General features: G+C 36.7%; 1 protein-coding gene across 5 annotated transcripts in view; it reads right to left on the minus strand.

Annotated features, from left to right (window-relative positions):
• The window catches only part of Daao2 (D-amino acid oxidase 2), a 54,759-nt gene that overhangs the window by 15,472 nt on the left and 19,644 nt on the right, over positions 1-19,643 (minus strand). For all 5 annotated transcript variants that reach the window (XM_089100239.1, XM_089100240.1, XM_089100236.1 and 2 more), the window contains 3 exons: positions 18,793-18,993; positions 5,021-5,218; positions 900-1,190 (listed from right to left, as the gene is read on the minus strand). In XM_089100239.1, coding sequence (XP_088956365.1) covers positions 900-1,190; positions 5,021-5,218; positions 18,793-18,983 — 680 coding nt within the window. In that variant the 5' untranslated portion in view covers positions 18,984-18,993. The remainder of the gene's footprint in view (positions 1-899; positions 1,191-5,020; positions 5,219-18,792; positions 18,994-19,643) is intronic.

Genomic DNA, 19,643 nt, shown 5'->3' on the forward strand with positions numbered 1-19,643 from the left:
TCAGCGGATATGGAATTCTCTGGCAAAATTTTACGTGGCGGGGAGATTTCCCATGGGAAGAAATCTCCACGGGGGAATTATCATCGGGAGAAATTATCCATGGGGAAATTTTCTGTGGGAGAGACTTTCCATTGGGGGGGCAGGGATTTCCAAGAAATATTTTCCACGCCGGAGGATTCCCCATGACCTTAGAAAGAATCAGAAATTAAATAAAAACAAGTCTCTCTTCAAATGAGAGTTAGTATTTTTAGCCGAAATCATAAGCAAGAAATTTTTTGGGAGGAATTTGCAGCGAGGATGGAATTGTCCGGGGGTAATTTCCCGGCAGAAGAATTTTACGAAGGAGGAATTCTCTATGCGGGAATTTATCGTGCAGTATTTTCCACGGAGGGAGGGGGGTGGATTTCCTAGGTTCATTTGAAATCCAATCAGAAATTAAATAAAAAATGATTAAAACCGAATAAACAATGATTAAATAAATAAGAAAATTAAAAAGCATTAAAAATTTGTTGATATGCATTTTTGTTAAGTTTCTAGAAGTCGGGAAAAAATTTGGGGAGGGGGGGGGGTCAAACCCAGTACCTCCTCGCCCCTGGATACGGCCTTGCGTGGAACGTCTACCCTGCTTCGTAAGTAGCAAATACCCGTCTGCATGCACGAGCAATGCATAAAAAAGAACTAAAACAAAAAATGTTTAGAAGTTGCCTAGAGTTCAGCCTAAGATAAAGTGGCAGATACACCCTTTGGCTTATGGTGAGAAGATATGCAATCCATAAAACTAAGTATTATGTGCTGTTTATAAATTCTATGTAAATGTTTATATAAAATATTTATAATAAATTTTATAAGTATTATATACTGTTTATAAATGCTTTAAAAACAACTATTTGTCTACTTACTTAGGGATCACATAATTGCCATCGTCAGAATCATCTAAAATAACAGCTTTGATCCAGGGAGCTGTTACACGCATTACCTGGCCTCTTTTTGGAGCCACTGACCGATCACCAGCCAAGTCTCGAGCCCTTATTCCGCTACAGTCAACTATAATATCGTAGGTATCAACGAGCTGAGCCCAGTTTTTGATTGTCTGCTCAACCACATTGCCGCGATTTTTCCGGAACTCCTCAAGAAGATACGGTAAAAACTTGGAGCATTCACAGATGTATGTCACAAAACTGATTCCTTGCCTACAATTAACACATATTTTATAGATGGATTCGAAACCATATTTACAGGACTAGCACGGGGAAGGGGAAAAAGAGAGGGAGAGGTGAAGCCTTAATAAATAGTCTCAAAGGGTCAATCTTTTTACTAAAGCTTAAGCATTTCTATTTCAGACCTAAGAGCTGGTACATTATTTCACTCTTTAACTCCATATTCATTTTTCTATTCGTATTTACACCTCCATCTATTTCTGAAATTAAGTTTCAGTTACAAACGGATGCTGAAAACGGCAAAACACACACAGTTAAGTATAAGTAGTGGAATATAAAGTTATTCCATGAGTACACGTAGATTTAAATAAGAAGTACAGCATAATGTTGAAAAATTACTAGAGCTAAAACTTCAATAAATATTAAGCACCACATTGATCCATACCAAGGGTGGCATCTAAGCCAAACCATCTCTCTTCAAGTTCTCATTATTCTTTTAAGTTTCCACACAACGCTGACATCTCCAGATACTTTCACAAATGCATCCCTCATCCCCCCCCTTGTCCCAAAATAGATTTCCATACATGCAAGTATTAAATTACTTCTAGACTTTGATGTTAAGCGACTTTACAGGGAATTTAATATAGTTTTTCAATTTATTCGAATGAATAAGGATTATAAAATAGCCACAAAGACAGCAAGTTGGTTGAGTAATCTTTAATAATGAATAATGTTTATCATTGCTACTCCTGTCTCAAAGGTAAATACCATCATGCTTAGTTTTATTTTATTTGCTGCAATTTCAGAGCAATAGCCTTCCTTGTGTCAAGCTCTGGGCTAATTTTTCCATTACAGATGCTTTGCGTGGAAAGCCTAAAGAGCTGAAATCCAAACAAAATATAGTGGTTTGAGCTTTATTTGAGTTACTTATTTTTTGTTGTCTTTTTTTAGGCTTAATTTCTCTGATGGAGATCATGCACAAGTTTACATATTACAAAAGGTATAGACATTTTACAAAGGTGTTATTAAAATAAAGCTTTGAAGGATAGGTTAATTTCTGTTGATCCACTTTTCCGGTCACCCTCACAAGGGAATTTTGGCGTCCCCCAGGGATCAGTTTTAGGGCCTGTGTTGTTTTTTATTTATGCAAATGATCTTTATTATGTTGTAAAAAAGCAGAAACTTATTAATTGCTGTAGACTTTGTCATCCTAAACCTTCCCTTGCCCATAGTGGCAACTATAGTTTGCCTTCTTCTGATGTCCTTGTTTGTTTTGCTGATGACAGCACACTTGGCACTTCGAGAAACTGCGAATCAGAGCTTCAATTAAATTTGGAAAATTTGTTTGAGACGGTAATTTTGTGGCTTGATGCTAATTATCTTACCCTATATTTTTCGAACTCCAGTTTTTTGATTTTTTCACGTGTTTCTCAGGTTTATCCCCAGTTATCAGAAATTCACCAACCAAATGGGATAATTCATAGATCTAAAGACCAATATGTTCGTTTTTTGGGCATTCTTGTTGATGAAAACATATCTTTCAAACGTCAGATTGATTTTATTAAAATGAAGATATGCAGGAGTCTCGGTATTTTAAGGAAACTTAAACATACTTTTCCTGGATCAGTTTTGAAAATCCTTTTTCACTGTTTGATCCAATCTTACGTTTCTTATTGTCCAATAGTGTGGATGTCAAAAGTGGATGTCAACCTTTCCTTCACTGTTAAAACCACTTTCTAAGGTTCACAATAAAGCTAGAAACCTCATTCAGGAATCTAATCGTTCATTAGTTATCCCATTACTTGATCTTGAGTCACTATACATTCTTTCATGTGCATGCTTTACTTTTTCTCAGCTCCATGGTGACCTCCCCTGGCCCCTAAGTGTTCCGCTATCTTTCTGATCAAAATAATTATAATCTTCGCAATATGACAAATCATGTTCAACTTCCATTTACTCCTTGCATAGGGTCAGATTTTAATCTTCTAATGGCGTATCATATTTTTTTTTTTGAGTCTATTTAATCTACTTAATTAATTTAGTCTATTTATTCTATTATTTTTTTCTATAGTTTTTATTTTATTCATATTTTCTTTTCTTCTCCTTTTGCTCTTCTGTCTGTGAGTAAGTGACCATTTTAAATTTTCTTTTGTTTTTCATCTCTGAGTAAGTGACTCACCTGTCTTCCCCCTTCTTTACAGGTCAATGAGCCTTTGGGGGAATAGTAACATGTAATATTGTATGTGTATTTAATGAAGAATAAACCTTATCTTATCTTATCTATGCATTTGACTTACGAAAAATCACTCAGCCCCAGTGTGCTTCTTTCCTGACGCTACACTAATTGAGCGAACAATTTATTTGCTGCATACATCGGTAAATGGGTCCATAGGGATTGTCAAGGGTGATCTTTACATTTTACGCTGGAAATTTAACTATCTTGGGTAAAATTACTTCAGAGCATTGCTAAGAAATATGATTACCCGAAAATCGTAAATCTTGCTCCATTTTCAATTAGAGAGCAGAAGCAAGAAATTTGAGAATTTCTTTTCCAATGTTTTAAGTTGTTTCTTGGGTAGTCAGAATATTGATAGCCTGTTAAACAACGTCGACGCAGTATGAGAAATGTATTAATGCCCTCGACATTGCAACTACATAAAGAAAATATTCCTAGTCACAGATTACAGTTTAAAAATAAAAACCTCAGTATGCAGAAAAGATACTGCCGTTTATACTTGACTACCCCGAGACCTAATCACGATTTCGCACTGGTAATGGTCCATTAATAATTTACACCCGATTTTGAAAATAAACTCGTATTAATTATAAAAAATCGTTTTATTATTTATACTTTTCTTCAAAATTCATAGTTGAATAAGCATAGAATCGCCCCCTGCATAGGTTAAGATATAGGGGTATACTCATTCCTTTGTAATTTTCGGAGTATTTTACTGTTACCAACTGCAAAATTGTAAGACCCTACCATCAGCCTCCCTGATCATATACAAATACTTAAAAGAGAACCATTGGCAAATCTAAATTCACTAGAAAACAAGTTTTGAATAATTGCATCTTGAATTTACTAGGTTGAGTCTACATCATGAGATCAAATATTAGAATTCGAACAAGTATAAATCAGAAAGGAGGTATCTTACCAGCGTCGCCTATCGAAATAACACCAGTGCCGCTTACCGAACACCGCATGGTGATATGACGCATTTAACTAAAAGTGTTCTTTTTTTTTGTAGAGATTTTGTTTTGATTTTAGACAGGGGCATCAATTTCCGATATATAGAGGGGAACGGTAAAATGTCTTTTTCAAGATCAAACAATTAATACGATTTTTTTTTTCAGTGAAAACACTAAAAAAGGTATTTTTCAATAAAAACACAAAAGAGACATTATATCGAAATCTAAAATGGGAGGGAGTATTTTCTCTATTCTATAGTAAAGTTGAGTAAAACATGGCATTTACTACGCCTCCAAATGAGCAAAAAATAGCCACAGCCTTGCCACAAAATTAAGGCGAATATTATGTATTTATAGAATATGATAACAATATGTACGCCTTGGGATTCATTTAAAATAGATGTAAACACAAAAGGAAAACAGAACTAACAAAAAGTCAATTATTGAGTTAATTGTTTCCTGGTCTAAGGATGGATTGGCACAGAGGATCGGTCCTCATTTCCTTTTCAAGAGCTAGCAAAAAGTCTTCGTAAAGCATTAAAACAATACAGGATGTTTGCAGGCCAAGACGGAGGCATTTCTCCTTTTTCATTATTTGTTATACTTTTTGGGAATCAAACTATGGACGCATACAGTGTATATAATCAATAAAGCTATCCAAGAGACACACGTACCTTAATCCAGGCCTTCCTATTTTCTGTATCTCTTCATTGGGTATTTCCCTAAATCCATAAACAGTATTCTTCCACGCTGGAAGAGGTTCGACTTCAACATTGACTCGATAACACGGAATTAAACTTATCCCTAATCTCCCAGCATCTTCACTTTTCCAGAGCGATTCAAGGAGATCATGTGTGGCCTCTGACCAAATCCTAAAAAAGCTCAGTAAAGATTCAGTCATTTTGTTTAGAGGAAAAAGATAGCTTAACTTGTGTTCAACACAGCTTTTTAATAAACTTTTGCATGCTCACAACACTCTAAAAATGACAAAAATCCAGATATTCAAATGCCAATTACAGCGCACCATCGATTAGGGCAAACAAAATTATGGTAAAGAACTCGTCCTTACTCCATAAAGAAGCGCACTTCTCATCTTTTTAAAGGAACAACAAAGAACTAAAGCTGAAAACTTATAATGAACGAAATTTGGAAAAAAGAATCAAGAAAAAGAAAGAAGGAAAAGCTTTTAACTGTGTGTTTAATGCTTTTGACAACAAGGCCATGCCGGAATAAATGTCGATTTTGTACCTTCACCAGATCTTAAGCACTCCAGTAAAGGGACACATTACTTTTACGTATCCAATTCCTTTAAGTCCTCCCTAATCATCTCTTCCCGCCCCATTCGGGGATTACCAGCTTTTTGTTTGGCCTAAGATGGATGCCTAAAAATAACAAGCTTTGGCAATTTGTCATCCTTCATTCGTAAAATGTGTGCTAGCCATTTCAACCTTTCGTTCATTACAGCTCTATAAAGTGGGATATAACTGCATTTTTCGTCGAACTTTTAGTTTGACATATGGTCAGTCAAACGGGTACCTAAAATTATCCGTAGACAATTACTCTGGGAAACATTTAGCAAACGTTCCTCTGCCTTTTAAAGCGCCATACAGCATTGCACTGGATTTTACATTATTTCCTTACAGAAAAAAAATCCCCATGTTAAATTCCGTCAAATTATTTTAAAGTGAACAATTTATTAATGGTTTAAATTGAAAACGTGCAGATTTTCAACCTGTATGATTTCAGACGGGAAATGGACTCATGGCAACTCCAACAACCCCTCCACAAGCTTTTCAGAAAGGTAGATATGTTGCAATTTGTATGAGGTGAAATTACGCAAGGATCTTCATTCTGCATTGACGGGGACGCAAACTGGGTCTCGGTCTAGGACATCTTCAAACTCCCCTAACGGCCCTTACAATGGAAAATCTTTAGCAGAGCAGTAGAGCAGAGCAATTTGTTGCCTCTTGTTGGCATCAAAGAGGTGCAATGACTTTCAATTTGTATGATAGAAGTACAAAGCAGGCATGCGGCCCGTCGAACACCCCTTCCACTCTCACCACCAGGTTTTAAGTGGAAAAGTATGTGCACTCCGCTCTGCATACTGCAGAGTCGTGCCAGAATATTTAAACATTACGATCAAAGGCACGAAGGTTTAGTCCTTCCAGACCCCTTCCCAGGCTCCCATCACAAACTTTTCAGCGGACAAGCAGGCAGAAATTTTTCTCAGTAATCGGTTAGAAATTTATGGAGAAAAATACCCTGAGCCAATGAAACATCAGAATGATGATTTTCAGAGCCAAATTTCCCCTCCTACCTCCGATTCACTTGATTTTTATAGGGTAAGTATTTTTGGGCCAAGAGAACAGAGCAGGCGGATACTGAGAGGCGTCAACCACTTCTGAGGCCAACTTAACGTCCAGACTAAAGTGCCCACATTGAGTTGAAATTTGGTAGGGTACCTACAGCCAAGGAGACGTAAATCAAGAAATTTTTCACCGTTGAGTTCGGCAGCTCAAACACTAGCAGGCTTCAAAAATTCCTTGTTTGAAGATTCTTCCTCTGCCACAAAACTTGATTTGTATGTAAGAATCGTAGGCCTTGTTCATCCTATCCTAAGGGATGAGGGATCATATACTTATGCTAATTGGTTTACCTTGTTTTTGTTTCTGATACAGTTTAGTGTACAACAATTTGTCTTCATGCAAGTGGTTACACAATGATTATAGATAATAATGAAACTATGTAGATGTGCAACGCGTCTTAATTTTTTTTCTTTTTTTAAGAAAAATCTTCTTGGGACATACAATATTTAATTTTGAGGGATTGAAAACTATGGTGCTTAATCGATGATGAAGAAACGAAATTAAAATGTTAATCCCGCGACACATTTTTCACCGATGGTGACCAACAGTTGTTGCAACATTGCACGTCGCCATAGCAACCTAAGCCTGGTTTTCATCCAGATTTAACTCAACACTAATGTGTTATTATAAAAGTAGTTTTTACGAATTCGAAAAAAGAGCTGGGAACCCCTCAAAAACGAAAACAGAAGTTAGACTAAAATAAAAAAGTACACCAATGAAGCCATCAATGTCAAAAATCCATAACTGGAGGTTTACAGTTTCTCAGATTAAACGACAAGGAAAATCACATACCCTTTTTTTAGTATTATAACGGAACTTGGCCATTTAGTTGGATTTGTTATTTTGAGTTTGTTATTTTATGTTGATATGATTCGAATTTTTTTTTACAAGCAATACGCAATCTTTGTATTTATGAGGAAAATAAAAATTATTACACCTGAATGTTAGCGGACTGCAGGAGTTTCTGGATGTAAAACTATTTGAATAATTTACCACATTTTATATCGATTTTTTGAAAAGAAAAACTTAAAAAAATCTAGAAGAAAATATAGAAAATCTAAACAATATGCTTCATTAAGTTAGACTACGATGAGTCAAAAGAACATGACATAAATTAATGATAAATTGAAAATAAAAGACGAGACTTTGATCAGAAGTAAGACATCAATCTGACATTTTCTTATCTAATTTTTAAAATAACGTCATTTATTTTAATCCATATCACCACAGCTATTAACACATACGTGATAAAGACCATGACACACAAATATCAAACGGAATTCCGTCTATTCTATGTTTTTTTCCTTTTTTTCCTTTTGGTTGTGAGTCTGATAACAGAAAATATTGTTTAACTAGAATTTAGTGAGGAGTTAGCCATACACAATTCTTAACTAAATAATATTAGCGATAATAATTCAGCTTTCGATGATTATAAGGCTTTTCCCCACTTCTGGGTATCAATTCTTCATTTTAGAGAATTTCTTAAGATCATTTGAAGCTAAGGGTCAGTCAGATGTACTGATACTAACACATAAGAAACTTAAAACAGGAAGTCAATCGATTTGGGTTTAGAACACCTAATATACAGGCCAGATGGGATGACTTAATTCAACCCATGATGACAAAATAGTCACAGTAGCAGCGATAGCTTCAACTAAGTAAAGATCAAACCTTTAAAGCCTACTTTGTCGCCTACTCCAAAAACTTTATAGTCTACAGGTAATTACAGTCCCCGACCTTGAACAATAAGAGGAATCCCTTTTTTACACGCATAGCATTGATTTGTCATCGTTTTTCTTCTCTGCTTTTTTTTCCTTCACCGGTAACGGGGCCTTGGAACAGCACAGAGAACTGTTTAAGGACTCTTTTAAAACAAGTTTCTTTATATCTAATCGCTTGTTATAAATCTGACTATGTAAACCCATCATAAAGTTTAATATGGCACCCTAAATGTGCACGTTGGGTGTCAATACCGGAATGGAAAGGCTGAGAAGAATGAAAAAGGGCACTATCATAATTTCCATGGTTGAAAACCATAGGCCTGGGGTATAAAATTCTTCCTCTTTTATATCCCCACCTCCTAGCCTCCTTTTTTTTAAATCACCTTAATAAACATCGTCATAAAATGCAATATGGCACCAAAAAAGACACTTCTAGGGCCATATCTGGAGAGAAAATGCTAGGAAGCATGAAAGGGGCACTGCCATAATCTCCATGGTCGAAAATCTTTTTGCTGTGTTTTACAATCTTCCCTCTTGTATACTTTCTCTCCCATCACCTTGTAAGTTCCATAAATCGTGGGCTGACTAGCAGAAATACCAGGCTGCTGTAACATTGTGGAGACATGTTTAATAGAACATTTTATAGCTCGCCTCATTAAGTACGTCTCGATAACTCAACCATAAAGTGCTATAGAACAAAACATAGTATTTTTGGGTGCAGCTTCTGGAATATAAATGCTGGGAAGTGTGAAAATGGCCCCAAACAAATCTACATGGTTGAAAACCAATAAGAAGAGGTTTATGATTCCTCCTTTTTAGTGCTACTTCTCTCAGAACCTTTAGAGAGCTAGTATAGAGCAAACCACAGTCCATAGCAATCGTAAGTTTAAAAACGTGATTTAGAAAAGAAAATGTCAAGCGAGAAAAATTGCCTTTTGAAGCTTATTCCGAAAAAGTAAATATTTAATTTGATTAATTTAAACAGTAAAAATTTATTAAGATTTATTTTCTCCTCTCTTTATCTCTTGTTCAACATTCCAATAGGCTCAGTTAGGGTAAAAATTTGAATTGATTTGATAGCGTAAAGATAAGAATCTTTTTTGGATTTCACTTTCCGGCTCGTAAATCAAGCCCTTATGTTTTAGCTTGCAATTATTAAATCTTAAACTTTTTGCTCACTTCTGCTTTCTGTTTTTAAAAACACTTCTTGCCAAACGATTTTAGTTCTCCTAAAATGTTGAAGTCCAAGAAGAAAAAAATAACGAGAGTATACTTTCTTATTAGAAGCTCCAAATTTTCTGCAGCAGAAAAATTGCAAAAGTAATGACAAATTTTCGTAAATTATATTAACTATGCATTAAAAATTTGTTTAATGATCTTTACTTTTTTACTGAAGGTTTTTACTGAATTGAGTTTTTTACTTATTTTTTTCAGGTTACTTTCAGGTTTTCAGGTTACTTTTTTCAATAAGTTATGGTGTTACATGACCTTTTTTTATACGTCGCGGTTTTTTGGGCATTAATTTGTGTTCTATATTTTTTTTGGGGGGGGGGTAGGTTGAAGTGTGTACGATGAGTTTGCCGATAGTGCGTTTTCCAGTATTGACTCGAGAGGGTTAAAATTCCTTATAATGAGCTTTCAATGTGTATTTTAAGTTTCGCTTTTTGTAAAACGAGTGTGTTTTCAGATTACTTTTTTCAATTATTTGCGTCATTTTCTAATTTTTTTGGTTCAGCAGGTTTTTTTGTGGCTTAATTTGAAACTTATAGGTTTTTTTCTATGTAGGTTACAATGAGTGTGTGTTGAATTTCCAATGGTTAGTTTTCCTGTATTGACTTGCCCTCTATTAGTCCTACAAGAATAACTAATTCTAATTAACATTGAAAAAGACTTCTTTTTTCAACTTTCCTTCTGCTATTCCAGGTTTAATAATAAATAATAATAATAATTTATTTATTACCCAATATAAAAAAGGAGTAGAGTACATCAAGAACAATAACAAAAAAAAGCAAACTCGCACACTTAACAATTATTTACATAAAACGACGTAAATTATGGTGCGCATTAAGACCTGCAGATAACGACAGCTTTCCTGCAAGCACAGTCACTTTTTCCCGTAAATCAGGGAGGCCGAATCGCGGTATAAGATGCCGGTTCCCGAACCACGGAGGGACGCACAAAAGGTACCGAGAAAATTTAAAATAATAAGTCCGGATAGATTTCAGATCTTTAGGCTTCAGAATTGGAAGAAAACCAGATAAAAAAAGAACAGAATGATCGCAAAATGAAGAATATAATTTCTCAAGCGCTTTCCTATTGTACCTCCCTCTATTTGCAACAATTTTTGAATGTCCTATCTGAATTTTTTTTTTTTTTTTTTTTGCATTAGAAACTGTCAGAGCTCGAAGTGTTTGAGACTTCGATAGAGGGCTCAAATAGAGCCCTCTATTTGCAACAATTTTTGAATGTCCTATCTGAATTTTTTTTTTTTTTTTTTTTTTTTTTTGCATTAGAAACTGTCAGAGCTCGAAGTGTTTTGAGATTATTAGTAATGTGAAGACCAAGTCACCAAACAGAAGAGACACAGAGAATAGAGAGAAAAAACCACAGTTAAGAGGGAGACTCGCACTCGAACTAAATGAAGTATATTCGCACTTGTCAACGTTCAACATAAGCCCAATCCGTCTGAACTGGTCTGAGATCCAGCTGACAGAATGTGAGAGCCCTAGAACGACTGACAAGGAGAACACCGTCCGCATAAGCAAGATGCGAGACATCAATTCCATCAGAAATGAAAGTCGAAGGCAAAGATGAAAGGATAGGAGCAATACATAACTTAAAAATACTTGGAGAAAGCACACAACCTTGACGGACCCCACGCGGAAGAAACATCTTTAAATCAGAAACTACTCCATTACATTTTACCCGAATAAAAGAGTTAGAATACCAGTACCGTAACAAAACAACAATAGAAAGGTTAATATTATTGGAAAAAAGTGAATAGAGTGCGTGTGAGTGGACTATACTATCGAAAGCTTTCTAAAGATCAAGAGCACAGATATGAAGAGGAGATTTATTATTAACAGCTTGCAACAGGAGGGAAGCTAGAACCCGATGTGCGTGCTGACATCCTAGCCTTTTTTAAAGCCAAATTAGTTTTCACCAAAATTAACATTTTCTGAAATGAAAGGGAGAAGAATATATTCAAAAATTTTGCTAAGATTGCACGAAACAGTAATTGGTCGATAAGAACTACACCCTGACGAAATTTTTCCCCGCTTCAAAACCGAGATGGTGGTACCACTAAGAAAGTGATCAGGGACCTTAAAGGTAGATAGATATATCTGAAAAAGTAGCTAAAGATGATCAATAGAACCCGAGCAAACTACTTTTGGATTATTAGAAGTAATTCCGTCTTGACCAGTAGAACTAGGTTTCATGTTCTCAATAGCTTAAACAATATCAACAGTAGAAACTGCTAATACATTACTCTGAGAAATACGATTCGGAAAACACGACTCAAAAAGATTACTAAAAAGCTTTTCAACTTCCCGGTTCACCTTGCCGAAAATATCATTATAATACGACACCCAAGTATGAACTGCTATAGGACTTTCACAAAACTCCCTACTAAGCTTATCCGAATTCAGAACATGAGACCACTCCTTTCTCGACGCAGGAAAATCAAAACCAGATACCCTAGACTGCCGTAAACGTTTTTGATAAGCACGCTTGGTACTTTGCTTCAGATCGAAGACAACTCCTCGATTTGGCCGACTTCAAGACGCCTATTTTCGTAGCCAAAAACTTAGCTTTATTCTTTATAACTTTTAATCTTGGGCCCAGCACCCGTCCTGATGTTCTAGTTTAAACTTTAGCCTTGTCCAGTGATACAGCAGTTACCTCTGCCTGTTTTAAGCGCCTGACTAATGCATCGAAATAATCATTGATATATTAAAGATCATTTAAGTAACGGTCAGTAACTTTAAGCAAATTGTAAAAAACCTTTATTGAACTCAATAACGCAGACAACGTAGTAATATAAAATGCAAAATTAGCTCTACTCCAGTTATTCCTGTAAAACCACTTAGAACTTTTTGTCAACGGTCAAGTAGAACGAAAAGTAACTAGTGAAGCAGAAAACGAAATTGGGAGGGGGTCAATATCACGATCGTCTTCATGACCAAGAACAGTCGATACATTAATATTTGGCGAAGAAACTACATGGTCAATATTAGACAAACTTCCAGATTGGTGAATATATGAATAATAAACACTTTTCTCGACTATTTTATAAGCAGAAAAAGCATCAAGGACTATATCGGATCGAACTGACTGACTTGTAATATTTGTGTTGAAGTCACCAACCACTACGAAATCATAACCAGTCGATACAACAGACGCAAGAATAGCCTTAAGACTTGCTGAGGCTTTCATATACGCGTTTAAAGCGGAAATAGTTTCTTTGTTACACGGGAGACACACATTTATCAGCACAATATTACCAAACCGAACCGCAAGGATGAATTTATCACTGTGAAAACACACTGGAGACAGCAAACTCAGGTTATCCTTAACAATGCACACGAGGCCTCCAGAAGGTCTACCAAAAGTGACCTCAGCATTAGTTGTAAAAACGGAATGATTACGACTTACGAACGGAGGTGTTCTTGAAGACATACTATGTCAAACCGGTCACACAATTCATCAATCATATGCTTCATTAAACGAGTACCATTTATATTAAGCGAAACAATCGAAACAGGCACAATCATTTCTTCTTGGCAATGATATCTCTCAGCAGTTTGCATCTAAGACTAAAGGAGGCATGATTTTCACCACAATTGGCACATCTTGCATCAAGCTGACTGGGAGAATCCTTGGTGGAAATATGAGGGCCCGCACAGCGTGCACACTTTGCAACCAAACTTGTACAATCAGCTACTCTATGGTCTGGCGGACGACATTCGAGACAGCACCGAGGTGCCGACAGATGTTCTTTCACAGATAAGTTGTCATATACAAGTTTAACACCATTCTGCATAGCCTTGGCTTTTGACATGGAGTCACAAAACTCAAGCTTAACCGTGCTTTTGTCACCGAGCCGCATTGCTTCCACCACACCTGGATATCCTTGAAAGAATGAGAGGTCTAAGTCCTTCGATATTCCTCTGACTATCCCGAAAAACCACTTAGTGATCACCTTGGATGAAGATTCCTGCTAAAATCACTGAAATTGAGTCTTTGAATTCTACAGCAGCAGATTTTTCAACCATTTGTCACCTCGCGAACTCAGCTTGGTAATTGTATCATGACAGCTTACTTTATCGAGCACTTTTTTGCGTTTTTTCGGATCATTTAATGTTTGTGGCACTTTAGAGACAATAACAGTGGCGTGAGTCAGTTGACGGCGTCGCACGGGCAGGCAGTGGTGGAAGTGATTATCATACGAATCGAACATACTGAAAACAGTCCTTATGAAGTGTTCCATTTTATTCAATTTTGCATTCAAACTCGAATAAACCAAAACACGGATGACAGGGGCATCACTTGGAGAATGAATTACAAACGTTGGTAGGTCTATGTCTTTATCATCACTTTTCACGAATATGCTTAACTTATCCTTCAGATGGCTTTCCAAAGCCTCGGCCCTGTCTTCTTGGAAGCTCAGTCCCAGGTACGGCCGCATCGTAGAGGAGTTTTTTAGCTTCGATTACACTCGGCAAGTCCAGACAAAACTCCTTTCCAAACTTCAGTATTTCGTTTTCATTCATTCAATTATCACGGTTCAGTTGCAAAAAATTTGAAACCGGCGACAAAATAAGTCCATAATTCATTATTCACTGTACATATCAGATAAGAACCAGATACCAATAGAGCCAGATACCAATAAGCGAAGGAAGCGTAGTTTCTTACTACCAGATCCCCGCAGTTTAAGGGAGTAACACTCCCGGCAGGTACAACGACCCTTGGGACAAGAAACTCCCCTCTTCTGCTCGCTTATTAGCAAAATTGAATTATAATCAGATTATCAAATCAAATTAAAAAGATAGTAAAATAATAGAGGACCTTATATGAGTGAGTAAATATATCCAATGGTAAAATAGTCCGTAAATATCAATTTATTATTTCACTTATTGCGAAACTGACGGTCACTGCAATCCACTGTAATTTATTCCAAATTCAATCCGGCTTAAATATCAATAGATGTTCATATGTCAAATGCTAAATGATAATACGTTTCCGGTGTTTTTGGTCTCCTCCAGCCTCATTTAGTCCCATCCAACTTCTTTTACTGCCTTCCAAATTGCTCTAATCCTTTTCCAACGTACTTGGTCTCTTCTAGCTGCTTTAAGGTTATTCCGACTTTCATAGGTGAAAGAGCCGTAAAAGAACATTTTTTTAACCTTTTAGTAATGTCACTAATTCTTCCTTACAAAACATACCTGTCCTCACATCCCAAGTGTCACATAGTTTTTCATTTTCCTCGATATCTTTTCCTGTAACTCTATCATGGTTTAGCAAATTCTCAAAATGTTCTGCCCATCTCTCAATAACTTTTTCCTTGTCACTAATTGCTCCTAAAACTGATGTAAATTATATTCGCTTCTCAATTGGTGACTCTCTTAAAGCTACCAGAAAGCTCCTCATCTGTCATTTTCAGGACCGAACGTTTAGTACCGGGAGCCGGCGTTTACCCTCCTTTCGGGAAATACCCTCGGAGTTGGTAGGTCTCCAATCACTATTGACTTATAATGTTACTCTTTAGTTTAATAATAAGAGGGTGGACCAGAAATATTCCCAGAAATCAAGAGGGATTAAATATCGATTTCACATTTTGATGTGTTGTTACCCCCCACCCCCCCCGAAAAAAATAACCCCGCAAACAAAAGTCCTGGATAAAGTCCTGGGGAGTATATATCCATTTCTACCTCCACCCTCCCCTTGTCTCTCCCTTAGAACTAATTAAGTATTTATCTAACATTCTAAAGGCTCAATGAAAGTTGGAATGTTTTGCTATTAAAATGCACCCTTTGAGATACTTCCACTTTGGGACCTGTCCTATCCAGGGATGGGACACTTCTTTCTGATGAAAGTTCCTGTCTTGAGCAGTGGAAGGTCCGCTTCTGCTTGCTCCTAAATAATACCAGCCATCTGTCCCTCCAAATGTTAGTCTCAGCCAGTCTAGCAGTCAAAGGCTTAAAGCAGATGTTCCTCCAGATGAGCCCTTCAGCCCCTCAGAAATCGAAAATCAATTAAAAGGTTCAAGAATAATAAAGCTACTGGTATCTGTGGCTTAAGCTCCAAAATGCTGAAATATGCAGGCCTTATAATGCTTCTACTCTTCCACACCCTATTCTCCATAATCTGGAAAGCTAAGATAATCTCCGAAGATTGGCGGAAGGCTGTCATTATCCCCTTATGGAAGAGGTAAGCCTCGAGAAGTAACTGCTCAAATTACCGTGGAATAGCTCTGCTGTCAGTCCCCGGAGAACTTCTCTCAATTGTACTGCTGGATTGATGTCGGAATGTTGTTCGTAGGGTTCGGCGACCAGAGCAAGCTGCTTTTATTTCGGACCGCATAACCATCAAACAGATTTTTACAATTGGACAGATAATAGAAAAAAACACGGAGTTCCGATGGAAAGCTTTTTTTTACCTTCGTCGACTTCTGCGCTGTGTTCGACTCAGTGGGCCGAGAAGCTCTTTGGCGGATTTTAGAATCGACAGCCCTCCCTGAGCAATACTGCAGACTCTTCAAAGCTATATACCATGGTACAGAGGGTTGTATTCAAGTCAACGGCCGGCGCAGCCCGTTCTTTCAAATTACGACAGGATTGCATCATGGATGTGCAGTGGCTCCAGAGCTCTTCAATGACATCATAGACAACATTATAACAAAGACAACTTCACGTCTCACTTTTGGGCTCAAGTTTGGAGACTGCGTCATCTCAGATGCTAATTTTGTTGACAACTTGGCCATCCTAGTGGACTCCGTGGATCAGTTGCTGGAAGTGCTTCGGATAAAACAAAAATTATGGATATAGACCCGTCTTCTCCTGCCATCAATTCTCTAGTTAGTCTAGAAAGAAAAATTAGCAGTAAGGTTTTCCAAAGGCTCACATAAATAGGCTCTGCAATTTCTTAAGATGGCTCGCATCACCCCAAACTGCAAGTACGCATATTCAAAAAGTCTTCTGCCATGAGCAAGCTGAACCGCCATCTTTGGTGAAAACCGAACGTCAGTCGTTCAACTAAACTACGGGTTTTCTACGCCCTCGTCAGTTCTGTAATGTTTTACGGAGCTGAAACATGACATGCATCAACCGCAACACTAAAGGCCATCAATGTGTCCCAGACGAAAAGCCTGAGAAGAATCGAAAGTTTACGGTGGTTTTAATTTTCTGAGTAATGAGAAGCTGCTGCAGCTCACTAAGCAGTCTTGGTTTTCTACCCAAGCAGCTGAGCATACATTACGATGGTTTGGACACCTACTTCGAATACCCCTGCACTTACCCACAAAGACTATCTTTGACCCTACGAAAGCCGGTTAGAAGCAGCCCCGCAGTCAACCGAAGTTCCTGGCAATGGCAAACATCCGACCGAGCAAAATACAAACGCTTGCACTGGACCGAAGCGCGTGGAGGAGGCAAATGCCACTCTCTACGCCAAACAGTGCCCGGCAGAAGACTCAAGTAAAGTCAGTTAAGTCTTAGACACATCTCCCTCACTCCCTGACTACAAAACAATTATAGAACCCCATTGTAAAGGCTTAAAACCCTTATATGCGAATATTTGAAATCATAAAACAACAGGAAATTTACCTAAAACAGTGAAATTTGTTTAGACCTTAAAAATATTTTGGCTAGCTGCCGCAGAGGGGAGGGAGGGTGGGAGATGCCTTAAAGAGTACATTTTAATGCCAAAGCATCCCAAGTTTCATCGAGGCTTCAGATAAGTACAGAATTAGTTCTAAGAAAGAGACAAAGGGAGGGTTGATGCAGATATTGATTTATAGTCCCTAGAGTCATGTTCAGGACTTTTGTTTGGGGGGGTTATTCTTCGGGGGGAGGGGGGAGTGTAAAAAAAAATTAAAAACGCATCAAAATGTGAAGTTGATATTTAATTCCTAGAATTTCTGGGAGTATTTCTGGTCTACAATGTTATCATGAAAGTAGAGAGTAACATTAACCCCCAAAATTTATTCTGTATAGGCAGGGGACTGCTCCTTCATTATCCCCACCTCTGTCTCATGGTCATAGAAACTTCAGAGGATGCTCATTTGATCAGAAACTAGTACCAAAGCAAATAGTACCAATGGCAGTAAAGTATTCAATAGACCATTTTTGTCATCAGCAACAGGCTAAACTATGTAATGCTTGCAGACTTTCAAATTTCCAGTGTTTTGCACCTTTTCGGCGTACTTTTTTGACAATGGAAACAAAATAACTTCAGTAAATTTACTACCAGTATTCAAAGTATCTCCTCTGAGTCCCAAATTGGGTAAATAATTATTGGACCTATAGTATATACGGCATCATAGACCCTAATGCTGCCATAAGCAGATGCTTTGAAGCATATAACAATAAAACAAAAAGACACTAATGTTGTTCCAATTTAAAACAACAAAAGTATCGCCTTTGTTTTTTCTCATTATGTACCTTTACTATGTTATGAAATTTATTGTATTTATCATTTCTTGCACAGTGTTATTGAAGGAAGATGAGAAATAAACAGGTCTAACACAACAAACTTACCCTGCAAAGATTGTATGTCCAGAGCTTTGTTTGATTCTAGCTTCGTCTGTCTACCATGACAATAGGTGAGAGAAAGCAACAATAGAGAGCAAAAGTACATATGTATTGCATCTTATTGTTATGTAATGTGATTTATATGATACATGCTAAAAGGTACGTATCCAATTATCAACACAGATATCATACAACCAAAGGGCAGAGGGGTAAAAATACAAAAGAAGTTCATTTTAATAGAGTATTTTTCCAATTCTCCTAGGAGGACCCACATGGCAAATCTAGGAAGGTGGTTACATTTATGGTTCATAATTTTAAACAAGCCAAATGAAACGTTTATTGTTTTATGACTGCCCCTAGACTTTGTAAACAAGTCAATTAACAAAAGCAAGATTTACTGTAAACCCAATTTAAGTCTTAAACCACCATAAACTTTCTGTCAATCTTTCTTAAGATGGGTAAAAAAAACATGTATACACGCTAATATATTAGGACAACAATAATCTTTAATTTATTATTATTATTATTATAACTTAAGTGAAAAAGGGATGGCTTAATGTAACCCCGATTCCCCACCTGCTTCTGGTACAGTAATTTTGGAACATACCTTATTTTTTCATGTGGAGTGTCACCAAGTAAATATGGTCCCCATAAGCCTGCAGCACCATCGCCAGTCGTATTGGGAGAAAACTTATCAGCAATTAGAGTAACCGAAACAGAAGATCCATACCGTTGCTGTATAACAACTGCTGTGCTCAATCCAATTATCCCAGCACCAACCACACAAATATTAGTCATTTGTAAAGATCTAAAAGAATCATGACATATTTTTTTTTGTTTATTGTTATAAAACAGTTTAATATACATATAGTGATATTTAGTAATCAAAATGTTAGTATTATTTGATTTATTAAAGTTATAAAAGTAAAAACAGTTATATTTTTTCAGTAAAGTGCAAATTTTGTTCTGGCCTTGGGAAGGCCTAGGGGTTTTGCACCCAACTTGTGTTAATTTCTGCTCGTTTTGAGTTTGACTCGGTTATTTATCGTAATTTATGTTCGTTTTGGGTCTCATTTATTTATCGATGCTGATTTGTGGATGTTTCAAGCTTGGTAGATTATTTGATTTTATTTTTGCTCATTTTTTGTTTAATGGAGTTCTTTACTTTTCTTAGAAAAACTTATTTTCTGGAAAAAGTTTTTTTTAATTAATTTCTGTTCGTTTTATATTGACATTGTCTTTTCTGGGAAAAAGAAAATAATACTTTAAACCTTTTCGTTTTTTTAGACTTTATAGTTTGGCCTGCTATTTGTATGCTGGACAAAAATTTTGAGCAATTTTTAACAACACACACCCTTTTAACTAGACACAAATGGTCCTGTTTAATTTAGTTTCATACCTCCTTTAGTTGACCTGAAATGGAAAACTTGATACCATTGAGCCCTTTTTCAAGTTTCT

The sequence above is a fragment of the Artemia sp. Qi Xiang Cuo genome, chromosome 14 (genome assembly GCF_049724085.1).
Source record: "Artemia sp. Qi Xiang Cuo chromosome 14, ASM4972408v1, whole genome shotgun sequence".
Taxonomy (NCBI): Eukaryota; Metazoa; Arthropoda; class Branchiopoda; order Anostraca; family Artemiidae; genus Artemia; species Artemia sp. Qi Xiang Cuo.